This window comes from Aythya marila (genome assembly GCF_965140915.1).
Source record: "Aythya marila genome assembly, chromosome: 16".
NCBI classification, from domain to species: Eukaryota; Metazoa; Chordata; class Aves; order Anseriformes; family Anatidae; genus Aythya; species Aythya marila.
Genome location: NC_139057.1, coordinates 11,792,163 through 11,808,946, shown reverse-complemented (window position 1 = coordinate 11,808,946; position 16,784 = coordinate 11,792,163). Strand labels below are relative to the sequence as shown.

The window sequence follows — 16,784 nt, the reverse complement described above, 5'->3', positions numbered from 1 at the left end:
CGCTCCCCTGTTTTTCCAGCCTGCAAAGGAACTACGGAGAGTGCCCCTAAAGAGGGAAAGGGGCGCGTGGACACCCTTGCTGTGCTGCCATCCCCCTGAGGCACGTCTGCCACAAGTCCTGCTGCTGGCTCCCAGGGGACAGCACCTCACAGCAGAGGCCCACGGGCACTCACAGAGCTGTTCGTGTACCAATCTGACCAGGGAGCCGCTCCTCAGTGCCTCCAGCAGCTTCCCAGTGCAGCCACATGCTGCTCTCATCGCTGCATTTGAGCCTTAGCTACACCAAAAGAAAATTCACTGCAAGGGCAGCACCCACACGGCTCCAGCCCCTGAAGGGAGGAGGACAGCAGAGGCTCTGCTCCACCAGGAGCTCTGTGCTGTTCTCCAGCCCACGCTCCCTGCAGCCTCCATCCCCTCTTTCACCCTCCTATCAAGTAGCAAAACATATTCCTGATGAAACCATTGGGGGTGAGAAGAAGCCATCCTTTCTCCCCTACATGGGGAGAAGAAAGCCCACAGGAAACAGATCCCACACAAAAATGCGTTTCCTGCTGCGCTATCTTGGCTCTCCTGCCTCCATAACAAGCCCCGAGCCTTTCTGCTCATCACTTGAGCTCAGCCGATCTCACACACCGCGTGTAAGCAGCAGCACTGTCCCTCGCGTCTCCTATAGGCCCGGTCTCCAGCGTTAAGCCCCACCACTTACTGATTTTTGAGCATTTTGGCCAGCTGGGCCAGCCTCCCCTCCCCAGGGGGCACAGAGCCAGGTGGCACTGCCCAGGAGCCGAGGTTTGCAGAGGCTCCTCTGGGCCAGCAGCACCCAGCAGCTACCCAAGGGCTGCAGTCGCCCCGAGCTGCCCCTCTCCACTCCCTCCCCTACTCAGGAGCCCCCAAAATGTTGCACGGCAGCACCCCGGCACAGAGCTTCCTTCTGGAAGGGATTTCCTTGGTGGAAATCCCTCCACGCGTGGTGAGGCCGCAGGCAGAGTCGAAGCGAGGCTGAAGGACAGGGTCAGCAGGGTGTTGTTAGCACCATCGTTTATTTCAAGAGGCAGCACAGCCCTGGGAAGAGGCACCCGCTGCTCCCGCAGCCCTGCAGCACAAAGCAGCCCCGCGGGGAGCAGGCGGCCAGCTCCAACTGCGGGTCACCCCAAAGCACATCCCCCACAGGAGCACAACGCCTCCCCTGCCCTGGCACACAGGAGAACCTCTCCATCCCCTGGAGAAAGACAGAAGTGGGATGTGAGGCGTGCAGGAACCTTAACAGAAGCCATTCCCGAGGCACCAGAGCAGGCAGGGCGGAATCCAGGCCGACAAGGTCCGTGTCCAGCACCCAGTGCACGTGGGGCGCAGCTTTCTGCCTGCAGAGCCCAGGTCCCGCAGGGCGCTCCTGCTGTCAGCTCTCCACCCCTCCCTCGTTTGCCTTTCCGTAATGATTCCAGAACTCGCACCCCACGCTTTAGCCAGCACTTAGCCCAATTTAATACAATGCAGATCTACCTGGGAACAGAGGGAAAAAAAAATCACCCCTAAAGGCTACGGCCTTGCAGAGGATTTCATTTTCCTCACCCCTCTGTGGTTCCCTCCCCTCCACTCATAAAAGGAATTTAAAAAATAAAATAAAAAGAGCAGAGCAATCCTTCATGATAAGATTAAGGTCCTTGATGTGTGGCTTTGTTTCAACATGCCCAAAAATTGGCGTGCTTTCTCCTGCATGAAGAGTTGGTCTCGAGTTCCACCGCAGGCCACCGCTTTCCAAGCTCTGGTCATCTATGGAGGGAAGAGAAAGCAGCTGTAGGACACAGTCGTGGGAGAGGAGGGGGCTGGGCACCCTGCTCTGTGTGTCCTAGTGGGACAAGCACCTGTTTTAAAGCAGTGTGTGAAAATAAATAAACCTACCTACCTGCTACCCAATGGAAAATGGAAACCTCTAACACAGGGAGCACATTTGGCAGTTTCCCAGGTAAGCGCTGAACCACCCATGGGCCCCTCGAGGGCTTTTCCTTGCTTGAGTTGAGACCAAAACCCCAAAGCACAACCCAACTAAGCTTTGTTGTGGAGTCCAGAGGGATGAAAGGAATCCAAGACCAGCTTTGGGGTTTATTCCCAACCAGCTCAGTTCCCACAGGAGCTGCTCAGCCCCAGACCTCGAAGGGTTGGGTTGGGCAGAGACCGTCCACCCTCAGCAGTGAGTGGTGCCTGGAGCTGCAGCGCTGCCTGGCCTCCCAGCACGCAGGAAGAGCTGAAAATCAGGTGGGCCTCGGGCCCTGCGTGTAAGAAGGGCTCCCACGAGGTGCTTCGGCTTCCCCAGCCTCTGCAAACGCCCTGAGAAATGCAGCTGAGAGATGTGCAGTGCCCTGAACTGCAAACATCCCCTCACGGGCACTGCAAAGAGCCAGAGCTGGATGTGCAGCGTCTGCTAACAGCAACGCCCCACACAGCCACAGCACGGCTTTGGGGCTGATTTAGGGTCAAGCCCACAGCTAAGTGGGAATAATAAGTAACCGCCACTGCGGGTAGCACTAGGGTGGTACAATAAATCCCAGGAGCCCGGGAACACCACGGGCAGCTCTGCTGTCTTTGGGCAGCAGCATTTCAGTGCACACCTGTACTCTGTCACCGCACAAGCTGCCTTGCTGTCACCCTCAAGTCACTCGCAGAGCTTTATTGATATGGGTCTATTAGCACTCGGAGCAGTACGACCCTGCCTAGGACAGCAGGAGAAATGGAAGTGTTTAAGTAGGGTTTACTTTGAGAAGGGGAAGGAATTACTCTGGCTGAGGAGCACGTATTTGTCAGAAGGAAGCTTTCAGAACAGACAGCTCTAATCCAGGGATGGATGCTGCGTTTAGCTGAAGGCAGAGCCAAGGCTGCTCTGAAAAGACACCACCTGAGCCCTTCCTGGGGTCTGAACCTCTCCCCACACAAGCCCCAAGCTGCAGTTTCACACCTCACCAGGGCCAACACCTACTTCCATCCTCACCCAAGCTACCTGAGAGCTCTCATGACCTGGCCCAGGCACACCCCTGCAAAAATCCTGCCCTTCCCATGTAAGGCGCCCTACCCAAACACAGTGGGGATGCACCTCTGCTCTCTGCCTGCAAGTACAGCAACTGCGACCCTGGGGATTTACAGAGAACACAAGAAACCCTTTATGCCCCAGAGTCAAATACCCATAAGGGCACCAGCCCCTCAGCACAGGGTATGCTGGGGGGGCAAGAAAACAGCACCCACTGGAGCTCTGCAATGCCTCTGCTCAGGTAAACAGCAGGATAAATGCAGCCTATGCTGCGCCACCCAGCCTTCACCACAACTTAGAAATACCCTAAAATCACAGGGGCGGAAAGTACCTTTGTGTTTAGCACTTCCATAGCACCTCACAGAGCTGCTGGGGTCAGAGAAAAAAGATCAACCTGCTGCTATCCACCCGAGGAGTGCTCACTGGGAAGAGGAAGGTTTACTTCGCTTCTGGGTTCCTCATCTAAACTCCTTGATGGGCTGGGACGGGATGCAGGTTCCCAGGAGGAAATCCAGGGCTGCATAGGCCACAGTTCTGATGAGCCATGGGGCTTTGAGCCCCACAGAAGGGCGGGCTTGCAGAGAGAGGGGAGGGAGCTGTGGTGTGATGCCACTGCTTCAGCATCCCCACAAAGCTGTGTGTAAAGAGACCTGACAGCGTACAGATGCTCACACAAGAGCGCACGGCGTTCCTCCTGAGCTCGGTCCCAAGGAGGGACAAGGGCTGCACCTCCAGCTGTCGGGCAGGAGTGGCTGCAGGGCTTACCGGTGCCGGCGGTCTGAAATGGCTTGGCATCTTCCTGTAGGACATTTTCTCTGACTGCACTTGCACGAAGGCTCTGTTGAGCAAGCCGCAGTCGTTCTTCCTGCTCGAGGAGGAAAGGTTCAGGGACCTCGACAGGAAGTTCACAGGCTGCAACGGGAGAGAAAACTGTATGAGGAAAGAAGTCCGTTTGCCCTAACGATGCTGCTGCTTGGCCTGGCCAAAAGGCCAGCTAACAAATCCACCACTTCATCCACACGTTCAAAGGCAGGTGGCCGAGCCTGAAATTGATCTTGATGCAAAAAACAAGCAGCTGTGCTCAGATACAGCCTTCATCTCCAGGCAGGAAGGTGCCTCTCACCCTACAGCCAGCCTCAGCTAGGGCAGCCTGAGGGCTCTGAGGACAAGAGGATGAAAGGCTTCTCCCATTTCCCAGGCAGAAAAGCAGCTGGGAGGTCAAACAAGGAGGGAATTTGCACCTATTCCTGCAGGCAGCTTTGTCACCAGGATTTCTATTCACCTAGTGTCTCTCCCCTTCAGGCTGTGATTCATTTCACCTACAGTCCCACACCATGCCTGCACTCTGGATCCTATAGCCCCTATGTTAAGGTGCTACTGTCAGGAGAAAAAAAAAGTCTTTCTGTTGCTTTCAAGGGCTAGAGGTCCCATGGTCACTAAAGTCAGCAAACAAAAGCATCAGTGGTGATGGGAAGAAGCCTACAGCCAAGCCCAGGGAAGTGCTGGGAGAGCAGAACAAGCCCTCTGCTTCAGCAGCACTGAGGCACGGGGCAGCACAGATGCCTGGGAATGCTCTCAGTAACAGCTTGATGCTACAGAACAGCTGCTGGTGGAAGAGCAGCAATCTGCTTCCTCCTTCCTCGCAACAGTGCTGCATCGAGGGTTCATCCACTCCCTTGGCTACTCAATTTAGGGAAACAAAGTGGCCAAGAGCAAGTGATTATCTTCCCCTTCTGATACAGGTCTGCAGGATCAGCTCACTAAACCAGACCCTTGAGGTCAAACAAACGTGTGTGGTGGGATGAGAATGGAGAGGGCCACAATGCATTTAGAGTTCTGGGCATGTGGCATGTCAGTGAAACGCTTGTGCTTTGGTATTGGAGAACAAAAATTGCAACAGCCCCTTCCTTCCTCACCTACACGCAGAGCTTGACAACAGCAAGAAGCAGAGCAGCAGCTTCTGCAGCAGCCAAGGAAGGAGGAGAAATAGCGCAGTGCTGGTACCAAGCCCATCTTGCTGCCTTCTGGACAGCTCCTTCTAAAAACCCACCCTAACCTCTCGGGCAGGCACTCTGCCCCCACAACTCTCCGGAAAGCTTGTGGAGGATCCTGGACAAGGACTGCAGGCCCAACTGGCCCAGATCCCTATCCAGAGATCCCCTGCTAGAACAGCTCAGCAGCCAAGTTCACCTCTCAGCCCCGTTTCAGCCAGACCTCTCCCAGCTCTGCTCACAGCACCCCTCACCTGGGTTCTTTTGAAGCAGATGTTCTTGGGGAGGGCAGGCACGTTCTGTGTCATATCTTCATCCACAATGTCCAGCGCCAGCGACTTCCGGACCTTCTTGATGGGACTCCTGCGCAGCTGGGGGACACAAACACACGTGTCAGCACGAATCAGCTCAGCGACCTCCCCTCCTAAGGGCCAGGGTGCACAGCAAGCCCACGTCACCCCACATCTGTATTGTACCAGCACCTCAGGAAGATGGATTGCATCCTTCCCCACCACAGGGCACAGCAGCTTCTTGTGCTCTCCTCGCTGGCACCAAGAGCCACCGATTTAGAAGGGAAAGCCCCTTCCAGCAGGAAGGGAAAGCCACAACACCTTTGGCAACTGAGCCTTTGCACACCAGTCCTCAGCCTCTGGGGACTCCCAACCTCCCACAAATGCTTCACGAGTCTCTCCTGTACGTTAGGAGACAGCATCTCCTAGCACAGACGTGAGTTCTGCATAGACCAGGCCACACCTCACAGTATTTCAAGCAGGTCTTAACCTCAGGCACACGAGCAGTCTCACTGACCAAAAGGTAGCAGCCACACACTGAAAAGCTTTTTGGCATCAACAGGAGGATGAACTAACCAGCAAAGACACCCCTCAACAACACAGGACAGCCCACAAGCAGATACTGGGTGTTAAACCAGCTCACCCCTTGTTTTCTCTTTTGTTTCTCGGGCTTCACATCGTCCTCTATGATCAGTTCAATGCCAGCCTCACTTCGGAGAACTTCTTTCAAGTCTTCTTCCAGGTGAGGAGTCTGGGGCTGGTGTGAGGAGGCAGGAAGAGAGAGCATAGGACAGTCAACATCCGTACACTGAGCACACTTTCTGCTATTCCCTCCACAGACAACAGGGCCAGAGCAGCCCACATGAGCTCCCAGTGGGAAGACAAACATTACGAAGTATTTTCTTCCCAGTAGGAAAAGACGTGATGAGATTTCTGTTAGCCTAACAGATTCACAAGATCTCCATACACAGGAGAATGTCTGACCAGCTAAATCCCAAACATGCCATCAAGAGAGCAGCGAGCCCTGAAGTCGTGGCACACTGAAGCTGCCAGCCCCCAGCACCTGCATTAAATTCCCGTCAGAGACCCAGACACAAAGGCAGATCATTCCCTTGCTCTGCCTCAAGGTCATCAGCAGCCAGCCACTGACTCACGGGCAGTTTGGGCTGTTTTGGCAGCTCTGCAGAGCAGCCAGAAGTCCTGCCGCTACCGACCACGCCATATTCACTCTGACCAGGGCTCCTTCATCCCTCTCACCTCCGCCTGGCACTACCAGGCCGCACCCTGTTACTGCACAGATGACAGCTGGCTCGCAGCTCGGCTGCAACCGACCCCACAGCCCTTTTTTGTTCACCACGTGTCCTGGGAGCAAGGCACTGCCAGCAGCGAGCCACAGACCTGTCTGTTACGTACCAGGGGCCTTATTGGTCCGTATTTCTCCAGGGCGTTTTTGAAAGGTGTGGGGGTGTGCGGCGTGTTGTCCGCCACGTACTTCTGATCTGGCGTGACAAACCTGGCAGCGGAAAGTAGGGAAAAATAAAGGATTAACGCGGCATAAACCACTAAGTAAAACCTGTCCTTCCAACCCCTCTTATTACACGAGCCACCAGCAGTCTCACACAGTAACAGCAGAAACCGTCTGCCTGGCTGGAGCATTAGAGGTTGGACTCAATGATCTTGAGGTCTCTTCCAACCTAGACAATTCTGTGATTCCTGGGGCAGAAGCAGGGCTAACAGGCACCAAGGAGCCTTGAGTAGGGAAAATGTCCTCCAGAAGTACCAACTATGCTGCTCCAGCACCCTCATCAGAAAGCAGGACAACACCTGAGACTCAGGCATCCCAGAGCCCTGCTGGTGGAGCTCCCCAGGGCCAGCCGGGGCTTTGTGCCCATCAGAGCTGGACCAGTGGAAACCCCTGGGGCACACACTTCGAGCAGCCAGGTTGTACCACCGGCATGTGGGAGCTGCTCTGGGTCATGCCAGCTTTGGAACCACAGCCAGTACCTCCACACACGGTGCTGCACCAGCGTAGTGACGTGCAGAGACAAAAATCATTCACTGTGCAGGCCACCCTCCCTCTCCTGGCTGGTACGGTGCCTTCAGATCGTGGTCCTGGGCTCCCAGAGGTCAGGCGAAGCTGAGGCTGCAGAGCTCCAGGGATGGATCTGAACAGCCCTTGCTGAGGAAGCCCAAATCCCTCCCCTGCTGGCACAGGGCTCACAGCAGTGTTTCCCAGACAAAGACGTGCACAGAAGGCAGCAGCCCACCCAGCAGCTGAGCACTGCGGTGGTCACTTGGCTGCGGCCCCAACCAGATGGGACACTTGTGGCCTGCAGCTGCGGGGCAACAACTGGCTTTGGGTGCTACAGTGATTCAAGGAAATGCCCAGACTGCCCTGCCACTCTTGGTGGTGCCAGTACAAGTGCCGTGGGAGGTACGCTTGATTTGAATCAAACTCGTGTGAGAAAGGAAAATGTTCAGGTATCAGGGAATGGCTGAGGAGAAAGAAAGGACTTACGCTGAGTTTTTCTGGAGCAGAGGGGTCTTGTCCCTGTGCAGCGGGGTGGTGACAATCACCTTCTGACTGCACACAGGCGTGGAGGTCAGAGATGGGTTCTCCAGTTCTAGCGTATCCTGTTTGGTCCAAAAATTTAGGAACTGCACAGCACAAGAAAGAAAGAGTCACACAGTCAGTCTCAGACTGCCTAACACGAAATCACTGGTCGTTATCTCTACTTAAATAAAGTGGGAAGCCTGATATAGGGACAACCCTCCCATACCGAGTGGCACTAGCAGATCTGTTCCAGAAGGAACCAGGACAACTCCTGTATGAGCTGGGACTTGCTGTGGTACCGTCCTGTACGTGGGCACATGCACGAAGGTGCCTCACACCTACCAAGTTTATTCAGTTCCCAAGAGGAAAAGCAGGTACAACTTTGGGCAGCTACAAGGTGGAGGGGGGTCTATGCTTGTACTGGTCCAGCTAATGCCAAGAAAAGCGGAGAAGGAAAGGTACTGCCTGCACACCGAAATCCTGCTCTGAGCTCAGGTCAGCAAACATGAGGTCAGTCCAAGTAACACAACAGTCTGTCGGCTGCATAAAAGCTGACAGCTTTTGTACTGAGCTGTCCTCAACCTAAACTGTAAGAAAACCGCTGACTGCCTCATCTCTGCTGGGATTTTATTTCACGACAGCTAATAAATGACAGCTTTCCTCCCACAAGGAACGAGGTTTGTACCCAAAAACCTACTGCGAGAAGAGCTGTTTGTGTTACGTTCACTGACGGCTGGAGTTCAGTCTGAGACAGGAGATGCAGTTTGTCTTCTCAGATTGATTCCAGGCCTCGCTCCACAGAACTGCACATTTCAGGCCCTACTCTGCTTTCCCTGTTCCTGCTGGCCCTGCATTCAAGGTCCACCTGAACTTGGGTGTCAGTGTCCTGTGGTGCTCTCCCTTGTGCCACCAAGGGCTGCAGAAACAGCAGAAATACAACGGCTTGGCAGGCTTAGCCAGCGAGTGGCCCAGGGAGATGGGTTCTGAATGACAGCAGCTGCGGGAGCTGTGCTGGGTGGCTTATCCTGTTTTACAGGCAGAACTCCACCACATCAACGCAGAAGTCAGGGTGTTTGAACACCACAGGGCTCCAGCAAGGTGTTTTGGAGGAAACCATGCATGCACATGTGCAGACGTTCTAAGAACGATGGTAAAATGGAACAGTTCTGAGTTTGTTTTGCAACAAAGAGAAGGCCCAGAAGCATTTTCCCAAGCACAGCAACTCAAAGACGTGCACCAGCATGTGCTGCCCAGCCCGGGTGAATGATTTAGCTGGAAATACCCCAGGACAGCCACCTGCACTGTTGCCACGCTGCTACCCCGCTGCCAGGGCAGTTATGCCCTGCACGGAGCAGCCCAGAGACAGAAGCAGCACACTCCTTACCTGAGAAGGGGAGAAGGGCAGCGTCTTGACAGGGGTGCTCTTGGGCGTCATGCTGTTGCAGGAGTCGAGGAAGGAGAGGCTGGTGCTGGGGGCGTTCTCCGTGACGGGGGAGAGGGAGATCTTCCTCTTCTTCTGCCTCTTCAGCACGGAGGGCGGCGTGCCAAAGCTCACCTCCGCGTGCGGGGAGATGGGGATGAGCTCCCCCTTGCTGCTCTTGCTGAGGTCGGAGATGGTGTGGCCGTCCAGGCGGTACTCGGTGACGTTGGGCAGGGACGGGGTTGGCTTGCTGGGCGTCTGCCTCACGGGGCTGCTGCTGCTGCTGCTGCTGCCAGCGGAGGGCTCCTCGGGCAGGTCAAACTGGGTCAGGTCACACCACCCGTCTGGGTCCTGCGCACAAAGGAAGCCCTCAGCAACCGCCCGGGGAAGGAGGGCTGAGCAGCTGAGGGGTGCAGCTGCAGAGATCAGCCAAGAGGGGAAACAAGCAGGTGTGTGAGACTCCAGCAGCTTTTGCACGGAGCCTGGCTAGAGAGGAGCTCAAGCCTTCCTCCCCTCTGCCGTCAGCACAGCTGAGAAGCAGGGCAGGGAACGGATCCAGCTGAAAGTTGTGGTTTGCAAGGGGCAGGTTTTTTTATTTGCGCTAGGTTGGTTTCTCAGCTCGGCTCACAGCACAGCTGCACTTACAGCTGCCTCTGCACACAGGGGACAAACCAGAAGTGGCGAGGGACAGGGGCTGCGTGACACAACTGTCACCGAACTACAGGCTTGGTCACCGCAGTACCGTGGAGACAGAGCCCTGCTGTAAAGCACGCTGCTGGAACCAGATTAAAAATAGCCAGACCCGTCACAGCTCAGCCCCATCAATACCCAAACTACCACACAGGCCTCTAAGGACCCACAAATGGGCCGTTAAGCCCTAGGCAGAGTCTTCGATCTCCTTTACACCTGCAAAGCGAATGTTTCCCTGATAATCATCTCATAAACCCGGCTGCAAAGACATTGCCCATTTATACATCACCAGAGCATTTTGCTGCCTTCAAGGCCAGCCTGAAGGAATGCCCCAGCCCTGCTCAGGACGCCCATGGCAATGAGCAAGGGGACAAAGTAAATTCATCAACAGGAACGGTGTGGAAATCAGGCCCTACCACAGCCACCCTCCAGAGGAGCAAGGGTCTGCTACTTACGGATTCAATCATGTCCAGAGCCTCACTGAAGGCGGGCACAGAGGTCGGGCACAAGTAGTTGGTGGCTTCCACAACCCACTTGTACGGTGACGGGACACACGCGGGGTCCTCCTCAGGCACCACGTCGTCTGGGGTCCCCTCGCCGTTGTGCTCTGCCAGGTCAGCAGCTGGCAGCTCCGAGGGCAGCTCCTGCAGGCCCGTCACCTCCTCGTCACTGACGTCCTCTTCCTTTATTTCTGAGACATCGACCGGCCAGTTCGGCAGGACACTCTGCTCACCAAGAAGAAAGAAAGCCCGGCCGTTAGCAGGAAGAGAGCGAAGTCAAGGCCTGGGAACAGGAGCACGGATCCCGGGACCCATTCATCTCCTGCCTTCATACCAGCCTTTTGGCTCGTCTCACATCCCTGTTCTCCCTCACTGCTGTCCCATACAGCATCTGAAAGAGGACTCCATCCAACTTAATCAGCACAGAACTGCTTAACTGAATATTTCTCTCAACGGTATCTCAAAGGGAAGTAAAATGTGGGCTGAGCAGGTAGCAGTAATTCTGCATTTCCTGCTTCCCCAGAGCCCACCTTTAAAAACTGCATGCTTTCTTGACACGAATAATTATGTGTAATCACTTTCTGTCTCTAAAGCAGGGAGGGAACACAACACCTCTTCTCCATGTCCCCCTCACCGCACCATCTGGAGCAGCCTCTCCCACCAGCAACAGCACAATGGAGCCAAAAAATATCTTCAGACTCTCCAACAGCCTTGACACTAGGGGTGGCAAGATAACGACAGCACTAGCAGACTGCCGTCCTCCACTTGGATAACACGCTCGGGCACACGTTATGCCTCTAGCTCCCGGAGGGGGAGGTCTGTCAAGAGTCAGTGTCTCGGAGAAGGCTGGGGGAAGGCACAGACTCCACACAGACACCAGGCTGTGCTGAAGGCAGCTTTAGAGGCAGCAGGAGGGTGGCCCAACAGCTCTGATGCCCGTTAGCAGAGCTGAGGACAGACCTGAGTGCCCACGTGCTGCTGTGGTACCTGGCTCCCAGCTCTCGATCCACTTTGGCTCTCCTTGTCATCCACCTCCACGAGCAAGTACAGCGGCTTGGACTCCTTCGTGTCGTTGAGGAAGCCGCCCGTGTCCACCTTGCGCTTGATGGTGGAGTTCCAGTGATTCTTCACAGCATTGTCGGTCCTGCAAAGCAAGTGGCAGAGAACAAAGCACCGTCAGGCACAGCTTTAAAGCACAGCTCAGAGCTCCTGGGAGCTCCCCAGCCCCAGCTGGTGAGCCCAGCGCGTGGATCTCCACCGGCCACCCAGCTGCGAAGGTGTCAGTGAGCAAAGAGGTCCTACCTCCCAGGCAGCAGCTTGGCAATCTCAGCCCAGCGATTCCCCAGGACCTTGTGGGCCTCAAAGATGATGCGATCCTCCTCCTCTGTCCATGAGGACTTCTTCACCTCAGGGTTCAGGTGGTTGTGCCAGCGCTCCCGGCACTGCTTCCCTAACCGCCCTTTCAGGTGCTTGGCTATCAGAGTCCACTGTTTGGTGCCATATTTTTTAACCAGTTCAATTACCTTTGAAAAGAGCGGGAGGGAAAGAAGGGAACGGAACAAAGGAGGGGAGGGTCAATACAGTCATCTTCAGGCTTTGCTTTCCACCTGTATGGGGACCGGGGAAGGGCAGACAGAGAAGGACCCCTTAGGGAAAAAGCTGGAGGGACCCAGCACTGACAGCCAGGTGAACACTTCTGTGAGCAAAACCTAGCCGTGTTTCGGAAGGGGGCTGTTTTCATGCAGCCCCTTTGCCACACAACACCTATGAATGCAGGTGACAGCTCACAGAGAACTGGGATGGAGATGGGCAGGTGCAGGGGGTGCAGAACAAGCGTCAAGTCCCACACACACGCCCCAAGGCTCCTCTGCCCTCCCTCCTCCTGAGACCTTGGCTGCGTGGAGGCAGTCCCCACCAGCTCTGCACTGCTCTGCCTGCAGGGACAGCGTGGCACAGCCCCCTGTAACACAGGCTGCCACCCTCAGGACATGCCAGGGCCCACTCCACTAACATCAGGACGCATGGTGCAAGCTCCAAAGCAGAAAGGGGCAATATTCACTTAAAAGCCATCCGCTTTGCTGCTTCCCCTTCACCTGGGGCTTTGTCACTTCTGCCTGAGGTTCACTGCAGATGCTTCTGGGAGGGGAACCTGTGCTGGTTGCCCTGAAATACATCCATGCACCAGTCAGGGCAAATCATTACCACATAACCTGCTGCCTGCAATGCTGAGACTGCCAAAATCCTACAGAGGAGGCCAGGCAGCTCTAAAGGGGCATTTTCACCCTGCCCAGCTGAGCCTAGCTCAAAGGGTTCATAATTAACAACCCTGCTGCGGACCGACTGTCCGGGGCAGACAAACAGGCCAAAGGTACCGAGATGCGGCACAACCCAAGGAGCTGGGGAGGCTGCAGAGAAAAGCTCCAGGCTGTTTCAGGTTGAGCAGGAGAAGGCTGGAGCCCAGCCTTGCCACGAGGGTAGGGGGCACCGAGAATAAGTTGCGTGGCAGCTGGGACATGGCAGGGCAAGGGGAGAGCAGGCAGCAGCGGTCGGAAGGTGAGAGGGCACCACGATAAGCTTCCTCAAGAAGCGTTTGATGTAACGCGTGGATAGGAAGCCCGGGCTGCAGAAGGGACCACAGCAGCCTGCAGCAGGAGCAAAATGGGAAGAAACGGGAGAGCAGGAGCGTTACAGAAAAAACGATAAACTAGGAAATGTTGCATCAGAAAGCACATGACTAGGAATCATTTTCAAATTTTCTTAGGCACATAGAGATGATGTGTGTCTAAGCTAGCCACTCTGGGTTCACTCCCAAATCAGCAGAGAGGAACACTCTCAGAAGTCACAGTTCACCTGGCCAGTATCAGAGATCCACTTTAGGCTGTTTGTAGCACACAAAAAGCCAGTTTTATTTTCTCTCAGGTCCAACACGGGCAGGTCAGGCAGAAATCTACCAGCAGCTGGATGAATTAATTCCCTGTTCTGCTCTCCCCCATGCCAGCCTACTGCAGCAGCACAGTGTGAAACAGAGAGCGTTTAGGAAGAGATTTCACTCAGAAGATGGTGAGTCCCTGGCACAGGCTGCCCTGAGAGAGGCTGTGGGTGCCCCATCCCTGGAGGTGTTCAAGGCCAGGCTGGACGAGGCCCTGGCCAACCTGATGCAGTGGGTGGTGTCCCTGCCAACAGCCAGGGGTTGGACTTAGGTGATCTTTGAGGTCCCTTCCAACCCGAGCCATTCTATGATTTAGCTGAAGAGGCCTAGAGCTGCTTCTGCTCATCACAGCCACAGCTGCGTTAGGGTGCTCGGGACCGCTCAGAGTTCTGCTCTGGTGGGTACCACTGGGAAGAACCACCCGCTGTTTTCAAGGAAGACTTGCAGGTCCAACACCTCTGCCCTCTCCACAGAGGGTCACGGCTCAGCCCCTGCCCTCCCTGGGCTTACCTTTTGGTCCTCCTCTTTGGTCCAAGGGCCCTTAACCAAGTCTGGATTCAACACCCTCAGCCACCGGTACTGGCACTGCTGGTCGCTGCGGTTCTGGGGAAAGGAATCAGAGTAGCCATACATCAGGCCGGAGGCTCCAAAAAGCCCTGTAACAGCATCCCCCACACACAGCCTGCCCCCTGGAAAACCTGCAGATGCACAGAGAAGGCATACTGTGACTACTGGGCATGGAAGGTAGGGACAGGAACCTCAGTTTCTCGTCCCGGCTCCAACAGACGTGCCCTTGAAAGTCCTCTAAGCAAGAAATGTCTCCCTGCCCTGAAGGAGCACCGATTTCTTTGACAGTAGCAGCCACAGAACAGAGTCCCACTGCAAGAGGCATTGCACGCAGAGAACCAGCGCCCTGAGCACAAGAAACAACATGCAAACGCTACGATTCCCAACCGGGCAAGGGGTCACTTACAGGAAAGTGACTGGCCAGGAACTTCCAGTCATTCTGCCCGTAATGTCTTACTAACATCTTCAGCTGCTCATCCTGCAAAGAACAAAGACATCCACTTTCACATACACTGAGGCAAAACATGCCACAGGCACTCCTGGGCTGACAGCATCAAGAGAACAATCTAGGTGTTTTTAACTGTCCAGGTGTGTGTGTCTGCTTTATGGGGAGGAACGTGGCTCTCACTGCCCTTTTGCAGCACCTTGGTGCGTGGAGCCCAGCTGTTTGGCTCAGGGCTCTGAGCGAGGGTGTGGACAACAAGAGCTGAGCACAAAACATCCGCTCAGTTGCTGTGGTCACCTCCAGGCCCACCTCATCTCCATCCCAGGGCAGTTTGGCTCAAACTACACGGCCAGGGCTTATCCAGCCCCGGTATGCCCCTGACCAGGCAGCCCGTCTCCCAACTCAGACACTGCTTTTGCCTGGCCAAAGAAACCAACCATTGGAAGTGCATCACCACAGGCCAGACAGCCTGCTGCTTTCCTGCACTGAGAGTCTCTACATCTTCTCTCTCGTACACCCTGTCACTGCCCAGGTTTGCCTACTCTTACCACTCACACAAAGCCTGCTACAGGCTTCCTTCCCTGTGTGTTCTGGCTGGGCAAAGGTAAGAAATAATTCCCTGTCCTCTGCACAAAGACCACTCTCACATGTGTTCAGCCTCCAAGGGAGATAGAACATTTCATAGTTTTCACACAAAACACAAGGATTATGGAGGAACTGGGGAGGAGGGTAGAAAACACCCCAAACAGTTTCAGGCTTCCAGCCAGAACAACTAAGCCACGACCTTAACAGTCTCAGCACTCCCTGCTTTAGCTGCAGGGAAGGGAGGGCACGTCCACTGTGTGAGTCAGCTCGCTGAAGACCTCGGCCATCCTCCAGGGCCCCACTGGACAGCTACAGGCAGCAGATGCCTCACTCAAGGCTGAGGTTTGGAAGCAGCGAGAGCCCTTGCTCTCCAGGCTGTACTTCAAACTCACCTGAGCTTCTTCTCGCTAAGACCTCAGGCACACGGCCTTCTCCAGCAGCGAGACAACGTGAGCTGGGGCTGCAGCCAGCGGGCGAGGACTGGGATGGAGGAACACAGCTGCACGCCCCAAACACCTGCCCTCGGCGAGCGCCAGGCTCTCACTCACCTCCTCTTGCGTCCACTTGACTTTGCACCTGCCGTCCCGCTGCTCCGGCACGTCCGAGTCGGTGTCCTGGCAGTGCAGCTCATCTTGCTCCTCGCTGCCGAAACAAACAGGGTGCTGCTGAGAGAACTGCAGCAGGGGGGGAGTGGCCACGGCGTGCAGAGCCCCAGACCCCCCTCCAGACCCTCCCAGGCTGAGCCCTGTCACCTCAGGCCTTCCCCAGGCCATAGAGGGGACCCTGCAGACCCCAGCAGGCGCTTTGCCACTTGCCGAGGAGCTGGGGGGCTTCTCCCAGCCCCTGTCCCTGCCTGAGGGCTGTGCCCAGGGGTTGGCCCTGCTCCCCTCCTCAGACTGGGGGGGGAGCAGCAGCAGGCAGCCCCTGTCACCATGCTGCCAACGGGGAGGGGGGGGGGGCAAAACCCAGGCCCAGATCCCCCATTTACCCCACATTTACCTCAGATTTCACTCCTTTTACCCCATTTACCCCCCATTTCCCCCATTTACCCCCCATTTACTCCCATTTACCTCACATTTGCCTCATATTTCCCCCATTTACCCCCCATTGATCTCACATTTACCTCGTTTACCCCCCCCATTTACCTCACATTCCCCCCATTTACCCCCATTCACCTCATATTTCCCCCATTTACCTCCCATTCCTCCCATTTACCCCCATTTCCCCCCTCACCCCCCCCACTTTCCCCATTCCCCCTCACCCACCTCCCCCCCCCCACCCCCCATTCCCCCTCACCCACCTCCCCCCCCCCACCCCCCATTCCCCCCCCATTCCCCCCATAGACCCACGCCACGCCGCCGAGTGACCCCGGGCGGGCTGGGGGGTGCCCGGTCCGTCTGTCCGCCGGCAGCTCCGTCTGTCCGTCCATCCGCCCGCCCGTGCCGGCCTCAGGCCGCTCCCCGAGCCCGGCGGGAAGGCGGCCCCCAGGGGGACACGGCGGGGGGGGGGACACAAGGACAGGGACGCAGCGCGGGGACACCACTCACCCGCGGCTGCGGCGCGCCATGGCGGGGTCGGGCCGGGCCCGGCGCTTCTGCCTTTTACTTTTTTTTCCCCTTTTCCCCCTTTTTTTTTTTTCCTATCTCGCGCCAACGGCGGCCCCCCCCCGCGCGGGGCCGGGCCGCGCCTGCGCGCCGCCGCCTCACAAAGAGGCGCGCGCGGGAGGGCGCCCGCCCGCTTCAACCCCCCCCCCCCCACGCGTGTCCGCGCCCCCGGGCGGGCACAGACCGAACG

General features: G+C 56.2%; 1 protein-coding gene across 2 annotated transcripts; it reads right to left on the bottom strand.

The window, feature by feature from the left end:
* Window positions 1–1,011: 1,011 nt before the first annotated feature.
* On the bottom strand, window positions 1,012–16,759 carry MYBL2 (MYB proto-oncogene like 2). 2 transcript variants are annotated; one of them, XM_082773133.1, is made up of 14 exons: window positions 16,538–16,759; window positions 15,539–15,632; window positions 14,367–14,438; window positions 13,904–13,996; window positions 11,767–11,987; window positions 11,452–11,608; window positions 10,420–10,689; window positions 9,239–9,625; window positions 7,819–7,958; window positions 6,714–6,813; window positions 5,944–6,057; window positions 5,265–5,381; window positions 3,785–3,931; window positions 1,012–1,770 (listed from the first exon to the last, which is right to left on the bottom strand). In XM_082773133.1, exons 1-14 carry the CDS (start codon window positions 16,555–16,557, stop codon window positions 1,642–1,644), a joined length of 2,061 nt encoding a protein of 686 aa, XP_082629259.1. In that variant the 5' UTR covers window positions 16,558–16,759; the 3' UTR covers window positions 1,012–1,641. The 2 variants fall into 2 exon arrangements, with proteins under 2 accessions (XP_082629259.1, XP_082629258.1); XM_082773132.1 differs by lacking the exon at window positions 16,538–16,759 and adding an exon at window positions 16,340–16,495.
* Window positions 16,760–16,784: the final 25 nt, after the last annotated feature.